This window comes from Symphalangus syndactylus, chromosome 6 (assembly GCF_028878055.3).
Source record: "Symphalangus syndactylus isolate Jambi chromosome 6, NHGRI_mSymSyn1-v2.1_pri, whole genome shotgun sequence".
In the NCBI taxonomy this organism is placed as follows: domain Eukaryota; kingdom Metazoa; phylum Chordata; class Mammalia; order Primates; family Hylobatidae; genus Symphalangus; species Symphalangus syndactylus.
Window position 1 is genome coordinate 57,156,761 of NC_072428.2, and position 15,765 is coordinate 57,172,525.

Consider the following 15,765-nt stretch of genomic DNA (forward strand, 5'->3'; position numbering starts at 1 on the left):
AGATTTTCAGAGTATTTAAATGACCTTAGCAATTACGTCATCCAAACCTTTCATTTTATGGATAAGTAAAATGAGATTTAGAGAGGTTATCCAGTTGATTAGTGGCAGAGTGAGACTCATCTTTTGGTTCCTAGTTCAATGTCCTCTCTACTTGTAGGGTGACTTTTTGTTGTTGTTGTTGTTATTTTACTTACTTTGTTTAATTGTTTTGATTTTTGTCAGGTTATGTACTCAGTGGGTATGAACATTCAGTGGACTTAGTTACTGGTTACCGTTTATTGTAACTTCCACCTTGTTTGATCCAAAGATTACTAGCATTTAATGTAAGTCTTTGGTTAATCCTTCTGTCAGTGTTATTTTTGACCTTAGGGATTTCTTCAGTTCTTTGTCGTTGACATGCTGAGCCATTTCTCTTAATGCCTTATAGAGTGGGGACTTTGAACGCATAGATTTTGTAGAAAAGTTGATAACAAGGTAGAAAATGAATCTATTAATGGAAATCATTCTTGATTCCAGACTGTTATATCAGACATTTTTCTAGAAACAGAGAAGCCATTTTTTTCTAACAATGAAAATTTGTATTCTTTAAAAATTGTTGAAGACATTGTAACATTCCTTTGGAGATATCTTGAATTTTTAATAGCTCAAATTAAACTAGTCACTGTGTTGTGCTATTCTGGGTAGATGTGTCCTAGAGCAAATCATGTTATGTACTGCTTATTCACCCTTTGTTTTTAGGTTGATGAACTCAAGACCACAGGGAATACCTTGAAGAAGGGTATAGGAAATACCTTAAGGAGAGTGTACAAGATAAAAATTCAGTTGTTTGGCTTAGAGATAAAAAGGAGATGATTTTTGTGTTATTGTATGTGAGTCCTTTTTACTAGGCTGCTGAGTATGGTTATGCAAGTTGTGCACTAAACAGCCATACATAGCAATCTGCTTTTTTCTTTTCAATTCACTGTCTACTTAGTCACTGCCAGTGTGGCACCCCAGAGGTCTGGTTCATTATTCCTGTGGACAACTCTGGTTTTGGTACTTGTTTGTAATAAAAGTTAACTTTTCCCCTGACTTTTTTATGCAGTAAAGGAAAAATTGGAATCTAAACCAAGACAACCCACTATTGACCTCAGTCAAATGGCAGTGCCTATTCAGATGACCCAGGAAAAGAGACATTCTCCTGAGAGTCCATCAATTGCTGTGGTAGAGTCAGAACTAGTAGCTGAATACATCACTACTGGTAGGTGTCCTCTTAAAACATAGTATTAAGGTAGGAGAACTACCTTTCTGGATTTCATGGGATGATTGTATGGGAGAGAATATATTCTTTATATTTTTAGCCTTTTTCCTCTTTGTTTTCAGAGCAAATTCACACCATCCTTGGGATTTACCCTGTCTTTAATGACTAGGAAAAAAAAATAGGATGTTACAAAGTTTGTAGGTAATACAAAACTACAAGTCAGCCGTAAATAACAACTGTGAATATACAGCAACAGTTGTAGGGAGAGGATAAAATATCTTTTGTCTAAGAATGAGTTTTATTTGTTTTTTGTTTGTTTGTTTTGAGACAGGGTCTCACGCCCATCGCTCAGGCTGGAGTGCAGTGGCGCAATCATGACTCACTGCAGCCTCAACTTCCTGGGCTCAGGTGATCCTCCTGCCTCAGCCTCCTGAGTAGCTGGGACTACAGGTGTGTGCCACTATGCCTGGTTAATTTTTTGTATTTTTACTAGAGATGGGGTTTCGCCATGTTGCCCGGGCTGGTCTTGAATTCCTGGGCTCAAGAGATCCATTCACCTTGGCCTCCCAAAGTGCTAGAATTACAGGCATGAGCCACTGCACCTGGCCTAGAATAAGTATTTTTATGCATCTAGAGTTTTTAGTTTTGTGGGAAGGTGGGTCAAGGGGGAAAGAAGAAATAAAATCCGGTCCTTTTAATATTTTTCAAAAAGTAGAAAACCTTAGCCAGGTGCAGTGGCTCACGCCTGTAATCCCAGCATTTTGGGAGGCCAAGGTGGGCAGATTGCTTGAGGTCAGGAGTTTGAGACCAGCCTGGCCAACATAGTGAAACCCCGTCTTTACTAAAACTACAAAAATTAGCCGGGTGTGGTGACACTTGCCTGTAGTCCCAGCTACTCGGGAGGCTGAGGCATGAGAATCCCTTGAATCCGGGAGGCGGAGGTTGCAGTGAGCTGAGACTGTGCCACTGCACTCCAGCCTGGGTGTCAGAGGGAGACCCTGTCTCAAAATAAAAACAAAAACAAGCCAAAAAAACCCTTAAATCCATGTAAATACTTACAAGTTCTGGTGGAAAGCAGATTAGGTATTTGTTTAAAATGTGGTCTGGCAGCAAAACACTGAGATTTTTAGATGGCATATATAGAGAAATAAAACAAGATAGATTATTTCTCTCCTATTCTGATTAGACCTGGAATACTGCTTTCTCTTTTGAACACTTTATTACCTTGAAATTTGAAATAGTTCAGAGAGCAGTAATGTGAATAATTAAAGGGTTTAAGAGAGATGACTTATGAGGCAATATGTAGAGGACTCCTTTCTTAAGTTTTCTTGAGCAGTGATTAAAGGAGAACATAAACTTACAGATATTGAAGGACATAAATACCAAAAAGGAAAGGAATTCTTTGGCATCATTTTAGGAGATAATATTATTAAAGACTAATGGGTTAAAATTGCCAAAGGGGAAAATCCAGGTAAGATATGGAAAGCCATCTAGAATCTTTCTTTAGAGATGTTTAGCAAAAAGCTAATTAAAGCAGAGGCCAGTATTCTGGGGAACGTAAATAACCTCTGGGGGTAGACTAGATTCTTGCATGGTGAACAGATAAAAAGACCTATGATTTCTTCCCTTACTTATCCTTTCAGAACGCACTGATGAGGGGACAGAGGTTGCTTTTCCCCTTCTAGGTAAGTGGTGTGCATCCATTTGTAGTATCACTGAAGGTAAAAGATGATTGTTTTGGGGGGAACCACTTAAATGGATGCGCTCTACTCTCATCTGGTAGAGGAAAGGTAAGCTCCACTTAGTGAAAAGAAGAGAGATTTTTCTTTTGTAGAATAGTGGAATTCTTTCTCAGAAATGAGCATTTTGACAGTGGAAAAAAGAGTTCTTTAAAATAATAAAAATGACTGCTTTATGGTGTTTATATGGCCCAGTTAAGGTCACTTCAGCTATTTTCCAGGTGTTTATTCTGTGACCCTCTTCCATAATCTCCACCCATGATATCCACAGCCATATTGAGCATTTTCTTTGACTTAAAAGCCAGCTGCTTGGCCTGCCCTTTGTATCATTCTGCAGCGGGTGCTAGTTCTCTCTAACTTTCCTGAACTCTGGAGAATTACCGTGAAGTAATTTATAGTTGAAGGATAATTATTTTTAAATAGACTTAGTTGATCTTTTTAAAATCCATTTCACTTCTTAATAAAAAAATGCTTAATGTAATAATTATGAAGATTAATATGGGTGGTAGAAGTGTTCCATATAATCTGATAATTTCATCTGAAATGTATTTTTTATTTTCACATGTCATTCATTTCTGATGCTTTCGTTTAAAAACCATTAATTTGCTTAATTTTAATATTATAATTTGTTTTTTCTACTCAGTCATATTGTAAATTACTTCAGTCATTGTTGTTTTAGTGTAAACCTTGACTATCTTTTTTTCGGTTATGTTGAGCACATATGGAAGATTTTATTAACTCACATAATTTAACGTGCATACAAAGCATACTGTGAAATATTGTAAGATACTACAGAACATTTATAAAAGAATACTGGTGATGCTGCCTATAATCTCAAATCACATGTAGATATACATATAGCAACAATAGAAACACTGCATTTGTGAATATAGATAGAATATGTCATAAAAAATAAAGCCTATTTATATTTCACTGGATAGTTTTAAAGTTAGTCCTTATAATACATAAATGGCGTTTTTACATTGATTTCCATAGTGATCATCTTACTCTTGAACACCCCACTATGACTTTTCTAAACAGGAAATCAGTGCTATTTGAAATTATAGATCGGGGTATATGAACATTAGAATCATGGATTATTGAGAGTTTCAATAATCCCAAAAGCCTTAGCTAATTTACAGATATGTTGTATTTTTATCTGTTTCTAATTCAAAGGGTTAATTTCCCAATAATCATATGCATTTTTAAAGCTCTGTGGACTGTGTAAAAAGTTGAAGTTGAGGCCGAGTGTGGTGGCTCATGCCTGTAATCCCAGCACTTTGGGAGGCCGAGGTGGGTGGATCACTTGAGGCCAGGATTTCAAGACCAGCTTGGCCATCATGGCAAAACCCTGACTCTACTAAAAAATACAAAAATTAGCCTGGCGTGGTGGTGCACACATGTAATCCCAGCTACTCAGGAGGCTGAGGCATGAGAGTAACTTGAACCTGGGAGGCGGAAGTTGCAGTGAACAGAGATTGTGCCATTGCACTCCAGCCTGGGTAACAGAGCAAGACTGAGTCTCAAAAATAAATAAATAAATGAATGAATAAAAAGTTGAAGTTGAAGCTGGTAAAATTTGATAGATGGTTACTTCATGGGACCTTTGTAGCAACAGAATAAGGAGCAGGGATGTTTCCTATACTGCACTCTTACCCGTTTGTGCCAGGTGAGCTAAATTTGAGGTGATAGAACAGATTTTTCTATTATTTTGTTAACTCTTTATATTTGTTTAGTACTTTATAGTTTAAGGACAATTTTTCAGTCTGTTACTTCATTTGGTCCTCTTCTAGGTAGAAACATCAAGCTTTTATTATCTCATTAAAATAAAATCAATCAAACAAAACAAAACCTCTTAAGTTTTAGAGGCTAATAGAGGATGATTAGCCTTCTTCAAATTCACTTGGCTGTTTGATGGTAGAACAGGACAGGATCCAAGTGTGATTCTTGATTCAGTTTATTTTCTGCATTATCACCCAGACCTTTAGATTTTTAGGAACTGTAAGGTTGTGAGACAGAATCACTTAATACAAAGGAGTGAATGCTACTAATGTTTTTATTGCATGTGGAACTGAGACCAAGAGATTAAAGAATGTGTATTGCCTTACTTTCCTTAAAGATATTATTTTGGGATTACAGAAATTGATTACTGCTTTGTTACCTTAATGGGATGAAAGTCATTGGAGAAAGTGAGTACAGCTCATGGGAGGATGCAACTTTAAGGGGTTTGTTCCTCCTTTGTGATAAGAGTTTTCACAGTGCTTCCATATACATTTCTCATCTCATCCTTATAATAGCTCTGTTATTCCCATTTTGCAGATGAGGAAACAGTCTCAGAGAAGATAAGAGACTTTCTTAGAGTCACACAGCTCATAGATGGGCAGACTGTGGTCTTCTGCCTCCTAGTTCACAATACTACACTTTCTTTCTGTGATACAAGCTCACAGACATTTGTTTAAAATGACTACTGGTTACAGATGCTGTGGTGATTTCTGGAGAAATATCATCACCTCCTCTATTTTCAGTCAGCCATCGCTCCCAGCCCCAACAGCCTTCCCAGCCCCAGCGGACCCTGCTCCAGCATGTGGCTCAGTCACAGACCGCAACACAGACTTCGGTGGTGGTGAAGTCCATCCCAGCATCTTCCCCTGGAGCAATCACCCACATTATGCAGCAGGTTGTATCTCTTCTTTTTCTTCCTATCTTCTGTAACTACCCATGCTTGAAATAAGATTCAGTGTCATCTTGTATTTTAAAAGGAGAAATAATTGGAATGTAGAGTGTTTGTGTAATTCTTTTCTAAGAAATGAGTAAAGGAAATGAATTAAGAGTCTTAACACCAGAAAATAATTCTGAAACAGTATTCTTAAATCTGTGAACTCTTACCATTTCAAAAGGGTGAGAATGTCTAGATGAATCTAATGACATCAGGATTGGTCACTGTTTTTGTGTATTTTACTGTGGAAGAATGTATCATCGAGGTAAATAAGATTTTCAAATGAAATAACATTTGGCTTGTTTAGCTGTTTGCTGCTGGGTTTGTGGCTTTTTTTTTTTTTTTTTTTTTGCTTTTATAATGAATCCTCATAATAACATGAATAAGGAGGAAAATAAATATTTGATTTTTTTTAACTATACGTGGTCATTTACAGAGGAAGAGATGCAACAGAAAGTTGAGAATATAAATCTAATGTAAAACAGGACATCTGGTATTAAGGGAAATGGGGAAAAGGAAAAATATGTTGATAGGTTGATTTTGTGTCAGATACTGTGCTTTGAGCTTTAAGTAAATTGTTTGATTCTTACTATGATCTTGCAAGGTGGGTGTGTTATCCCTCTTTTACAAGTGAGGAAACTTTTATGCTCACTTCAGTAAGAAAGTAAGAAACTTGCTGTAGGTGGCAGAGCCAGGATTTAAACCCAAAGTGAACTGCCTCTGTTAAATAGTTATATCATGGATATCAGATTAAAGCATGACTTACCATTAGTAGTCACGTAAGTCACCATCACCCACATGATGATGAATCTAACTGTAGGCAAACTACTGGAAAGAAAGGCAATGGAGAATGTTGAATTGAAAGCCTGTATGTGCAAAGTCATTATGATATAGGGGAGAGTCACAACTGAATCTCAAAATTTTATAGTTTAGGATTTAAGTGTAGCATATGATAAGGCAGTAGGGAGGATGGGGATAGGGTGGATCTTGCTATGTCATTGAGGGAAGCCAACTGGCTGGAGTTTTTGTTGGGCAGCAGGTCTCAGCCTGGAGTCCAGCCCTCACCTGGCAGCTCGTGATATTGACCTTTCTCCAGACACCTAGAGAGGTCTGACAGGCTGGCCCTAACCATGTCACTCAAGTTGATGCCTCCTCACAACACTTAGCACTGACACTGGGCACTTTGCCTTTCTACTGACAGGAGTGCTCTTGTCCCCTCGTCAGTCTCCTTCTGTCCTGGGAGCCAGGGCTCTGGGATCTGAGCAAAGGGGCGAGGAATGCTAGTCGAGAGGTGCTCCATGCAGACCTTGGTGAAGCCTGAAGAATGATCTTCACCCATGCAGGGGGCTCTCTGTGGGGACTGGGACAGGCACGGGTCTCAGACAGTCTCCCTGACCTTCCAGACAGCACTGGACCTACACACAGCCACGGTGGGCTTCTCTGAACCTTGGCTTTTCTTGGGACCTCATGGCTTGGTTACCGCTTTTAGACAGGTTAACATCATGAATAGGCCGGACGGCTGTTTCCTGAGCCAGGGAGCCTTTCTCTTCTTTTTCCGTGTTAGGTTGTGCTTGCAGGGCCATCTTATTCTTCTAATCTGTGAGTTCTGGACCCTTTAAGACTTTTCTTACAGTAGTAAGTAGACCAGTTTTCGAAGCACTTACGTCTGAGAGTTGAAATTGCAAGTTTCAGTAGAAAGCACCTTGAGGTTTCTAGGCCTTTCTAGGTTCTTCTGAAAATTTTTGAGTGAATCTCGTAAGTCTTTTTCAGTTAAGAGGAAAATGTAGCAATGTAGATGTTTTTCTTATTTCATTCTTACTTTGTGCCTTTTTTACTTAGGCATTAAGCAGTCACACTGCTTTTACCAAACACAGCGAGGAACTTGGAACTGAGGAGGGCGAGGTTGAAGAGATGGACACTTTAGACCCTCAGACAGGTCTGTTTTACCGATCTGCCCTGACTCAGTCACAGTCAGCTAAACAGCAGAAACTTAGCCAGCCCCCGCTGGAACAGACTCAGCTGCAAGTGAAAACTCTGCAGTGCTTCCAGACTAAACAGAAGCAGACCATCCATCTGCAGGCAGACCAGCTCCAGCACAAACTCCCGCAAATGCCCCAGCTTTCCATCAGGCATCAAAAACTCACCCCTCTCCAGCAAGAACAAGCACAGCCCAAGCCAGATGTACAGCACACACAGCATCCCATGGTGGCCAAAGACAGGCAGCTTCCTACCTTAATGGCACAGCCCCCGCAAACCGTAGTACAGGTGCTTGCAGTGAAAACCACGCAGCAGCTCCCTAAACTGCAGCAGGCTCCGAACCAACCAAAAATCTACGTGCAACCCCAAACCCCCCAGAGCCAAATGTCGCTCCCAGCTTCGTCAGAGAAACAGACGGCAAGCCAGGTAACGGAATATTGATAGCATGTAAAGTTAAACTTCTCTGTTCACGGAAAAAAAAAATGAGAACATCACGACCCTATCATGATATCAGTGCTTTCTCCTGGCAAGAGGAAACCCAAAAGCCTCATTACGCTGGTATTACTTTGCCCCATCAGAAGGTTAACATTAGGGAAGAAATGCACGCATTAATATGTAGGAAGAAAAAAAAGCATAGCAGTCAGAACTTGATTTTCCAGGCAGTTTTTATTGAAATCACTTCAGCATTGACCAACAGTGCATAGAAGCGATATCCCTATTTTTTGGTATAAAATATTTATTTCCATGCCTGTAAACTCTGATTTCTGTGGTAACAGTGCTAAGTAAACTACAGTCTTTTAAGGAACTTCATTGAACATCTTTCTTTGTAGTTTATATCGTAGCCATCTAGTTAAATTTATTTTTTAGATTTATCTTCTAGATTACAGAGGAATTATTGGTGGATAATTAAAAGCAAAATTATGTTAGCAAAACCAGTAGCTCTGGAGTGATGTATATGTATGTATATATTATAAATACATATATATAGGATATGTTTGTATACATGTATTTTGAAGCAAAAGATTGGAAAAAATCTTCTTTTTATTTTAAAAAGCAGAAGATTATATGAAATAATTTGAGCCAGGTTAAAGGTGTACTGTTTAGGGCTGTAAATCCCAAAGGAAAACTAGGCTGCTAAGACTATTTTTTTCTTTATTGCTATAAACCTTGGCTGGCTGAACAAAGGTTCTTTCAACCCCTCCTCTTTCTCTAGGTTTTGTAAAAGTAACCAGATCCTTCCTATCCAGCCCTTTTTTTAAAACAGCAAGCTTCAAAACTGTCTTCCTAGTATAGCGCACAAATGTTTCTTTTGCCATATTGTCTGGGGTGTTTGATTAGATTTTCTCAAAGAGATGTAGCTATAACACACACAACCCCAATTTATTTTCAGGTGGAGCAGCCAATTATAACCCAAGGATCCTCTGTTACAAAGATAACTTTTGAGGGGCGCCAGCCTCCCACAGTTACAAAGATAACTGGTGGCAGTTCTGTGCCTAAGCTGACATCACCAGTTACAAGCATATCTCCCATTCAGGCCTCTGAGAAGACAGCAGTGTCTGACATTTTGAAAATGTCTTTGATGGAAGCTCAGATTGATACAAATGTAGAACATATGATAGTGGATCCCCCAAAGAAGGCTCTTGCCACTAGCATGCTTACTGGTGAAGCAGGATCATTACCCTCCACCCACATGGTGGTGGCAGGGATGGCGAATTCCACTCCCCAGCAACAGAAATGTAGAGAGTCCTGTTCGAGTCCATCCACTGTTGGCTCTTCCCTAACAACAAGGAAAATTGATCCACCAGCAGTGCCTGCGACAGGCCAGTTCATGCGTATTCAGAATGTAGGCCAAAAGAAAGCTGAAGAGAGTCCAGCAGAAATTATCATCCAGGTAAGAATTGGAAGGAAAATGAGAAATCTTGGGCATCTTGGGGGTTGTGGGTTTGTTTGATATGTTTTTGACTTGTCACAGGAAGAATCAAGCCAAGACAGCAGAAAGACATAGATATTATCTTTGAGATGGTGTTTGACAAATTTGGTTTAACACCTATTACAAAAATACAAATTTATTTATTTTCTGGAAGAGAATCAGAAAATTGATAGACATTGTCACCCAGCACACTGTAAAGGCAATAAAGAGCCCATGTGTCAGTTTGATTTTGTAAGATACAAGCTATACTTGCCAATGTGTTCACTCATTAAGTCAACCCAGAAGATAGGAAGTTTCTGGGTTCAAATTTTGTATTCCTCAATTTTTGCTCAAAAAATTCTGGAATGTAACTGGATTGCACTTCTATTTCAAGTTAATTTGGGGGACCTTTTTCTTGGAAAAACAGTTCTTGTTCTTGATCCAAATTTATGACTCAGGACAATCAAACCTCAACTGCAATGTCTGGAGAGACATGTTCTAAGGCGATATTTCTAAATAATGTTTATATTTAATTGGGGACTAACCATGAACTTTACTGTTTAATTCAATTATTGTTATTAAAAAATCTTGTTTGGTTACTGTCATGCCTTGGTAAGTACAGGCTAATTAACACAGTAGAATTATTCATTGATAATAGATGGTACCTCACATTCCCTTGATTCTAAAAATCATCTCTTGTCATGCATAATAGGTCAAGACTAAAGAATTACTGAGTCCAGGCTACCCCTTAGAAGTTGTATTTTATCTCCCTCTCTCCTTGCAAGGTATCAGGTTGTTTTCTTGACATTTGTCATTCTTTGCTAAACAGATATATAGCTTGGAAGGTATCAGAATAGCACATTTTAGTTAATTGAGAATTTGGATTTATTGAAATGTGAGTAGCCTAGGATTTACCATCAATTCATTATGGTAAACTTTCTCTTTGCCATGATCCCAAGCTATGGGAGAATGCAAATTGACCAATGTTAAACCAATTAAGGTAGAATTGAGTATGGAGGAAGTGCTTAAAGGCAAGTAGAAATGGCCATTGAATTATTAAAATTACTTGTTTCCCTTTGTAAAAACAAATGTAAATGAAGTAAATATTTCCTGACAAAAGGATTTGTGATTTTTTTGTATTTTCTCCTGAAGAGGTAAGGTGTGGTGGAAAAGGAGTGGTTTTCTGGCTTTGCCATTCATTGTATGATTTTGGGCAAGGCTATTTAATGTCATTTTGCCTTGGATTTCTCATCAGTAAAATGGGAATCAGTAATGCCTACTTTACAGGATTGATACAAGGATTACACAAAATCAAGCACCTAGCACAGTACGTGGCTCATAGTGGTTGTCTAACAGATGGTAACTATTACTGTTTTTACCAAAATTATCATGCCTACTGGGGGCCTAGATTCCTATACTTAATAAATTAAAAATCATTTTGAATAGCTTATTTGGGAATTATTTTTCTGCACTTTATAAACAGGAGTGAAAATGTAATTTGCTTCATGTATCAAGGATGATAGTTAATGGATAGGTTCTTTACAGAATTTGCAGCCAGCTTTTAGCATGTCCCATGTGCTAGGTGTGCTATGTCAGAGGTAAGGACAGCAGAGTGATTAACAACCACACTTTTGGAGTCAGAGATCCCTAGATGTGATTTCTACCTGTATCCGTTATGTAACAGCACTGTGGGTTTGGGCAACAGAACTAACCTATGTATCTCTCTTTACCTATGAAGTGGAAACGTTAACATCTACTTCACAGGGTTGATTTGAGGATTAAGTGAGAAAATTTATATAAAGCACCTTAGTCAAGTGTCTGTGTAGAGCAATGCTCAATAAAGATAGCTCCTATTATTGTACTCATTATTAATATATTGTTAGAGCATTTTCAGGTCTTATTAGTTATGTTTAGCTTTGATCTGAAATATTGATTTACTGAGTCTGTAAAGTGCTTTGATTCTTGAAGAATGCTCTATAAAAATTCAACATGTCTGATATTAAATGCTTTGAATGAAAAGCATTGCTCTTTGTGGACAGTCTGTATTTTATTCATTGGTTAGTTCATTCATTCATTCACTTATTCCACATATATGTTTAACTACTGTGTTCCAGGCACAATGCTAAGTGCTGAGAATAGGGAAGTAAACAAGATGTATCTTCTATTATAAAAAAAGTCTATATATGTGGAATTCATAGACTTTTAGAACTGCAACGATCTTCACAGTGTATCCTCCAACTATCTTATTTTACAAAAGATTAATGTGGGGCTCAGAGAAGTAGAGTGACTTACTCAGAGGCCCACAGCAAGCCAGAGACAGAGCTGAACTAAAATCCAGGCCTCTTGACCTTGTCTAATAGTCTTACACAATTATCAGGTATGTGGAAAAAAGGAGCAGAAACAAACAAACAGAACTTCGTGACTCCAGAATCAGTGTGTAGACATCTTGCATTATTTTCTTGATAGTGTAATTTATATTTTCCCCAGTAAAGGGCTATTTTGGTCAGGTATATTTGCAAAGTGCTGATACTCAACTTTGATCTGGGGTTTTTAATGTTAAAAATGTATATTTATTCATCAAGTGTTTATTGAGCCTCTGCTGTGTGCCAGGCCCTGTTCAAAGCTCTGGGCATCTAGCAATGAGTAAGATAGTCAAGATCTGTGCTCTGTCCACATTCTCTTGGAGCTTACATTTTAAGAGTAAGAAACAATTTAACAGATGATAAATGCAATGAACAAAAATGTAACAGAATGTAATAGAGATGGGGGTGGGATGAACCCACTACTTTTGGGTTGGTGGTCATGGAAGGAAAGCTTTTCCAAGCATTTGAACCAAGTTGCAGATGACAGGACAGAGCCAACCATGCCATGATTTGGAGGAAGAATATTCCAGGAAGAGAGGAAGGACTAGTACAAAAGCACTAAGGTACAAGTGAGTTTGGCATGAGGCTGGTAGCCATGGTAGGGTGTTTGGTTGTATATAGCGCGTACAATAGGAAACAATTTTAGAGTTTTAAACAAGAGTATGACATGAACTGATAAACCTTTTTAAAGGATGTCTAATAAAGAGGAAAAAGAATCTGATAAGGCAGTATACCTATGACATTTACTTACACAGAGGTCTACAGCAAGTGTTCTTCTACTGGTACTCCTCTTGCAGATAATAAAGGGCCAAATTAGGCTACATTTACATTTACATTTGCTTAATAATCAAATGAAAGCTTCATTCAAAGTTCTTCTCTTGAATTAGGCAATAGATTTGGGCCTCCTTTGTTAGAAGAGGCACCATAAAGGAGTGGAAAGATTGCTTTCAGTTGTACAAGATTTGGATTTGAATCTTCGCATTAACCCTGACCAACTGTGTGACTTTGGTTAAGTCATCTACCCTCTCAGTTTCCTCATTTGTAAATGGGAATAATAATTTCCTTATAGTGTTGTCACAGGGATTTAGCAGAATATGATGGGATTTAGTGAATATGATGTGTGAAAGCACCTTGCACAGTGCCTGGCATGTAGTAGTTGTCCAGTTGTCCAAAAAATGTCAGTTTTCTTTTTTTTTTTTTTCTTGGTATTGTTGGGGAAGTTATTCTGCTACCTTTTCTTACCATAAAGATTCTCCTGTGTCTTCTCTTCCAGGCTATTCCTCAGTATGCTATTCCTTGTCACTCCAGCTCCAATGTGGTGGTGGAACCCAGTGGGCTTCTTGAGCTAAACAACTTCACTAGTCAACAGCTGGATGATGAGGAGACAGCAATGGAGCAGGACATAGACAGTAGCACGGAGGATGGAACCGAACCCAGCCCTTCTCAGAGCTCTGCTGAACGGTCCTAGTGTTTGGACACAATAGTGCACTTTAAAACCTGCTTGGTTACCAAGTGTCCAGGGAAACCCTTGTATTTTGATGACTAAAAAGAGCACTTTGCCCGTACTTAGGCTGTGGACCCTAAAACAGCAGTGTTTCAACAAGATATTGCTGCAGGAGCAGCTTTTTAAAACAAGATAAAACTCACAGGGGAATGTACTTTTTAAAAAAAAAAATGAAAAAGGAAAAAAAAAAGCTGCACATTTACAGTGACTTAAGACCTGGTCTTCTTTCTCTGTTGGATCGTGGCCGGTGAAGAAGTTTTGTCTTGCAGTGGAAAGAGACTTCCTGTGAATGTTTCCCAACTGGTTTCTACTGAGTAAAATACCATCTAAAAGGAGAATGTGAATAGTTGTATTTTGAAATGATGTGTCAGGAAAAGTTTTTTAAAAACTTGTATGTTTTTGCAAATCCCTGGAAGTGTTGAATTGGTTAAAATTTTACATTTGCTCAGTTCATAATTAGTTTATAAACACCTAGAATAATACTGGCATTAAAGAATCCTTGTTGGATGGTAGAAATCAGATCCCTAACCAGTGGGAAGTACTTTTTGGGTGGCTTGTGCATTCTTATCAATTGTGTGCTAATTTATTGTATTGTTCCTTTGTGCTCTAAGCAGCACACTTGCCTTCTATTTATTTAAGTGTAAACATTTCAAAGCAGGCCGTACTCCTTCTGACAAATTTTTTGTAAACCAGGATTGCCTACGCTTTCCACTGTCGTGTCTCCCCACTTTCCCTCTTCCTTTAAGAAAACTTACTAAAAAATGTTTCATTGCGAAGCAGAGGAAAAGAAACATTTTCAGACCTAAAGGAAATGTTCGGTCATGTTAAGAAAACAAATTATTCATTCATATGATGCTTTCTTAACGTTGAAATTGCACATTCACATTGGACTGAGACTTTGAAAATAACTTTTACATACTTTTGTTTAAGCCCCTTTGAAATGTATAAAAAGTTCATTTACAGTTCTAAATGTAATGTTTTTAAACCTTCTATCTTTTTAGGACACAGTTTGTTTAAGCAATATGTTTTGGTCTTGTGATCGCTGTCTGTCACAAGTAGAGTGAAAGGGGTAAGGGGGTGGGAGGGTAAGAGTTTTGACAAGTTGTGGCAAAGGAAACTATACTTTTCATTTTTAAAAATGTAAATAGAAAAGTTTTTAACGGTTTTATATAGATTTCACTATAAATAAGCATTTTAAGACTGACAAATGTTGAACTGTACATACATTTATCAGCATAACTGCCGAGTTTTTTTGGTGCTGAAGTACTGTAAGTAGAATTCATCAACAGTCTCCTAATTCTTGCATCTACATCTGGGGGGGAAAAAAAGCTGTGATACTATAGTTAATAAATTCCCACTAGAGTGACACTGAAGATTTAAACACAAGCATTCATAAGATGCACTGATCTCTGGTGGTTGTCACTAGTTCTGCTAGGTGATAATGATTTACCCATAGATGGAGCTGTTGGATATTATTTTATTGTACAAATTCATGTTTAAAAAGCTTTGTGACTGTTTCTAGTTAAGTAATTTTTTAACGTTTCTTGGGTCATAGACTTCTTTGGTAAACTATGAACTCTCACCAAAAAGATACACATGCAACATGTTAAATACATGTTAGACTTTGCATACAATTTTAGGGGCTCATGGGCCTCTAAGCCTATCCATGTATTCCAGGTTAAGCCCTCTGTTATGGTCAATCCATTACTTACAGATTAAGTTTTTATAAAATAAAGTATCTTTTAAATATTCATGGATCAAGTAACGAGCAAACTTGAATAAAGTTATGTTCTACATATTTTGGCAGCATAGCATACCTGTGTCCCTTGAGAATTTAGCCTTCATATGTTTCTGCAATTGGAATGGCCAATAAAAGTGCCATCATCTACATTTTTTAAAAAAATTGTGAATGTTAAGAAATTATCAAGTGAAATTTAAGATTTTTCTTTTAAAGGTGCTAATTCCAAATAGAGCATGCATTCATTTATTTATTCAACAAATATTAATTGAGCATCTTCTGTATGACAGGTAGTATTCCGTGCACTGGGGATACCATAGTGAACAAACAGGAAATCCTATCCTTATGAAGTTTATAAACAGGGCTTCCTGCTCATGAAATGGATACAAGGAATGAAGATAGGAGAAAATAAGAACAATACTTAGGTTTTTTTATTAAGTGGATAGATGATGATGCCATATATGGATTTTCAGACATCCCTTTACTGAAAGTCTTAGCATTATATCTATTAGTATTCCACATTTAAGTACATAATTTAAAAGTAATTTAAAATCATCTCTTTGAAGGATATTAACAAAT

General features: G+C 37.7%; 1 protein-coding gene across 28 annotated transcripts in view; it reads left to right on the top strand.

Annotated features, from left to right (window-relative positions):
- EMSY (EMSY transcriptional repressor, BRCA2 interacting) overlaps positions 1–15,259 on the top strand; it is a 110,429-nt gene extending 95,170 nt beyond the window's left edge. For 10 of the 28 annotated variants that reach the window (XM_055282988.2, XM_055282996.2, XM_055282989.2 and 7 more), the window contains 6 exons: positions 1,085–1,240; positions 2,884–2,925; positions 5,505–5,656; positions 7,535–8,098; positions 9,063–9,563; positions 13,218–15,259. In XM_055282988.2, coding sequence (XP_055138963.1) covers positions 1,085–1,240; positions 2,884–2,925; positions 5,505–5,656; positions 7,535–8,098; positions 9,063–9,563; positions 13,218–13,412 — 1,610 coding nt within the window. In that variant the 3' untranslated portion in view covers positions 13,413–15,259. The other 18 variants (XM_055282991.2, XM_063641325.1, XM_055282997.2 and 15 more) reach the window with 8 other exon arrangements.
- The last annotated feature ends 506 nt before the right edge of the window (positions 15,260–15,765 follow it).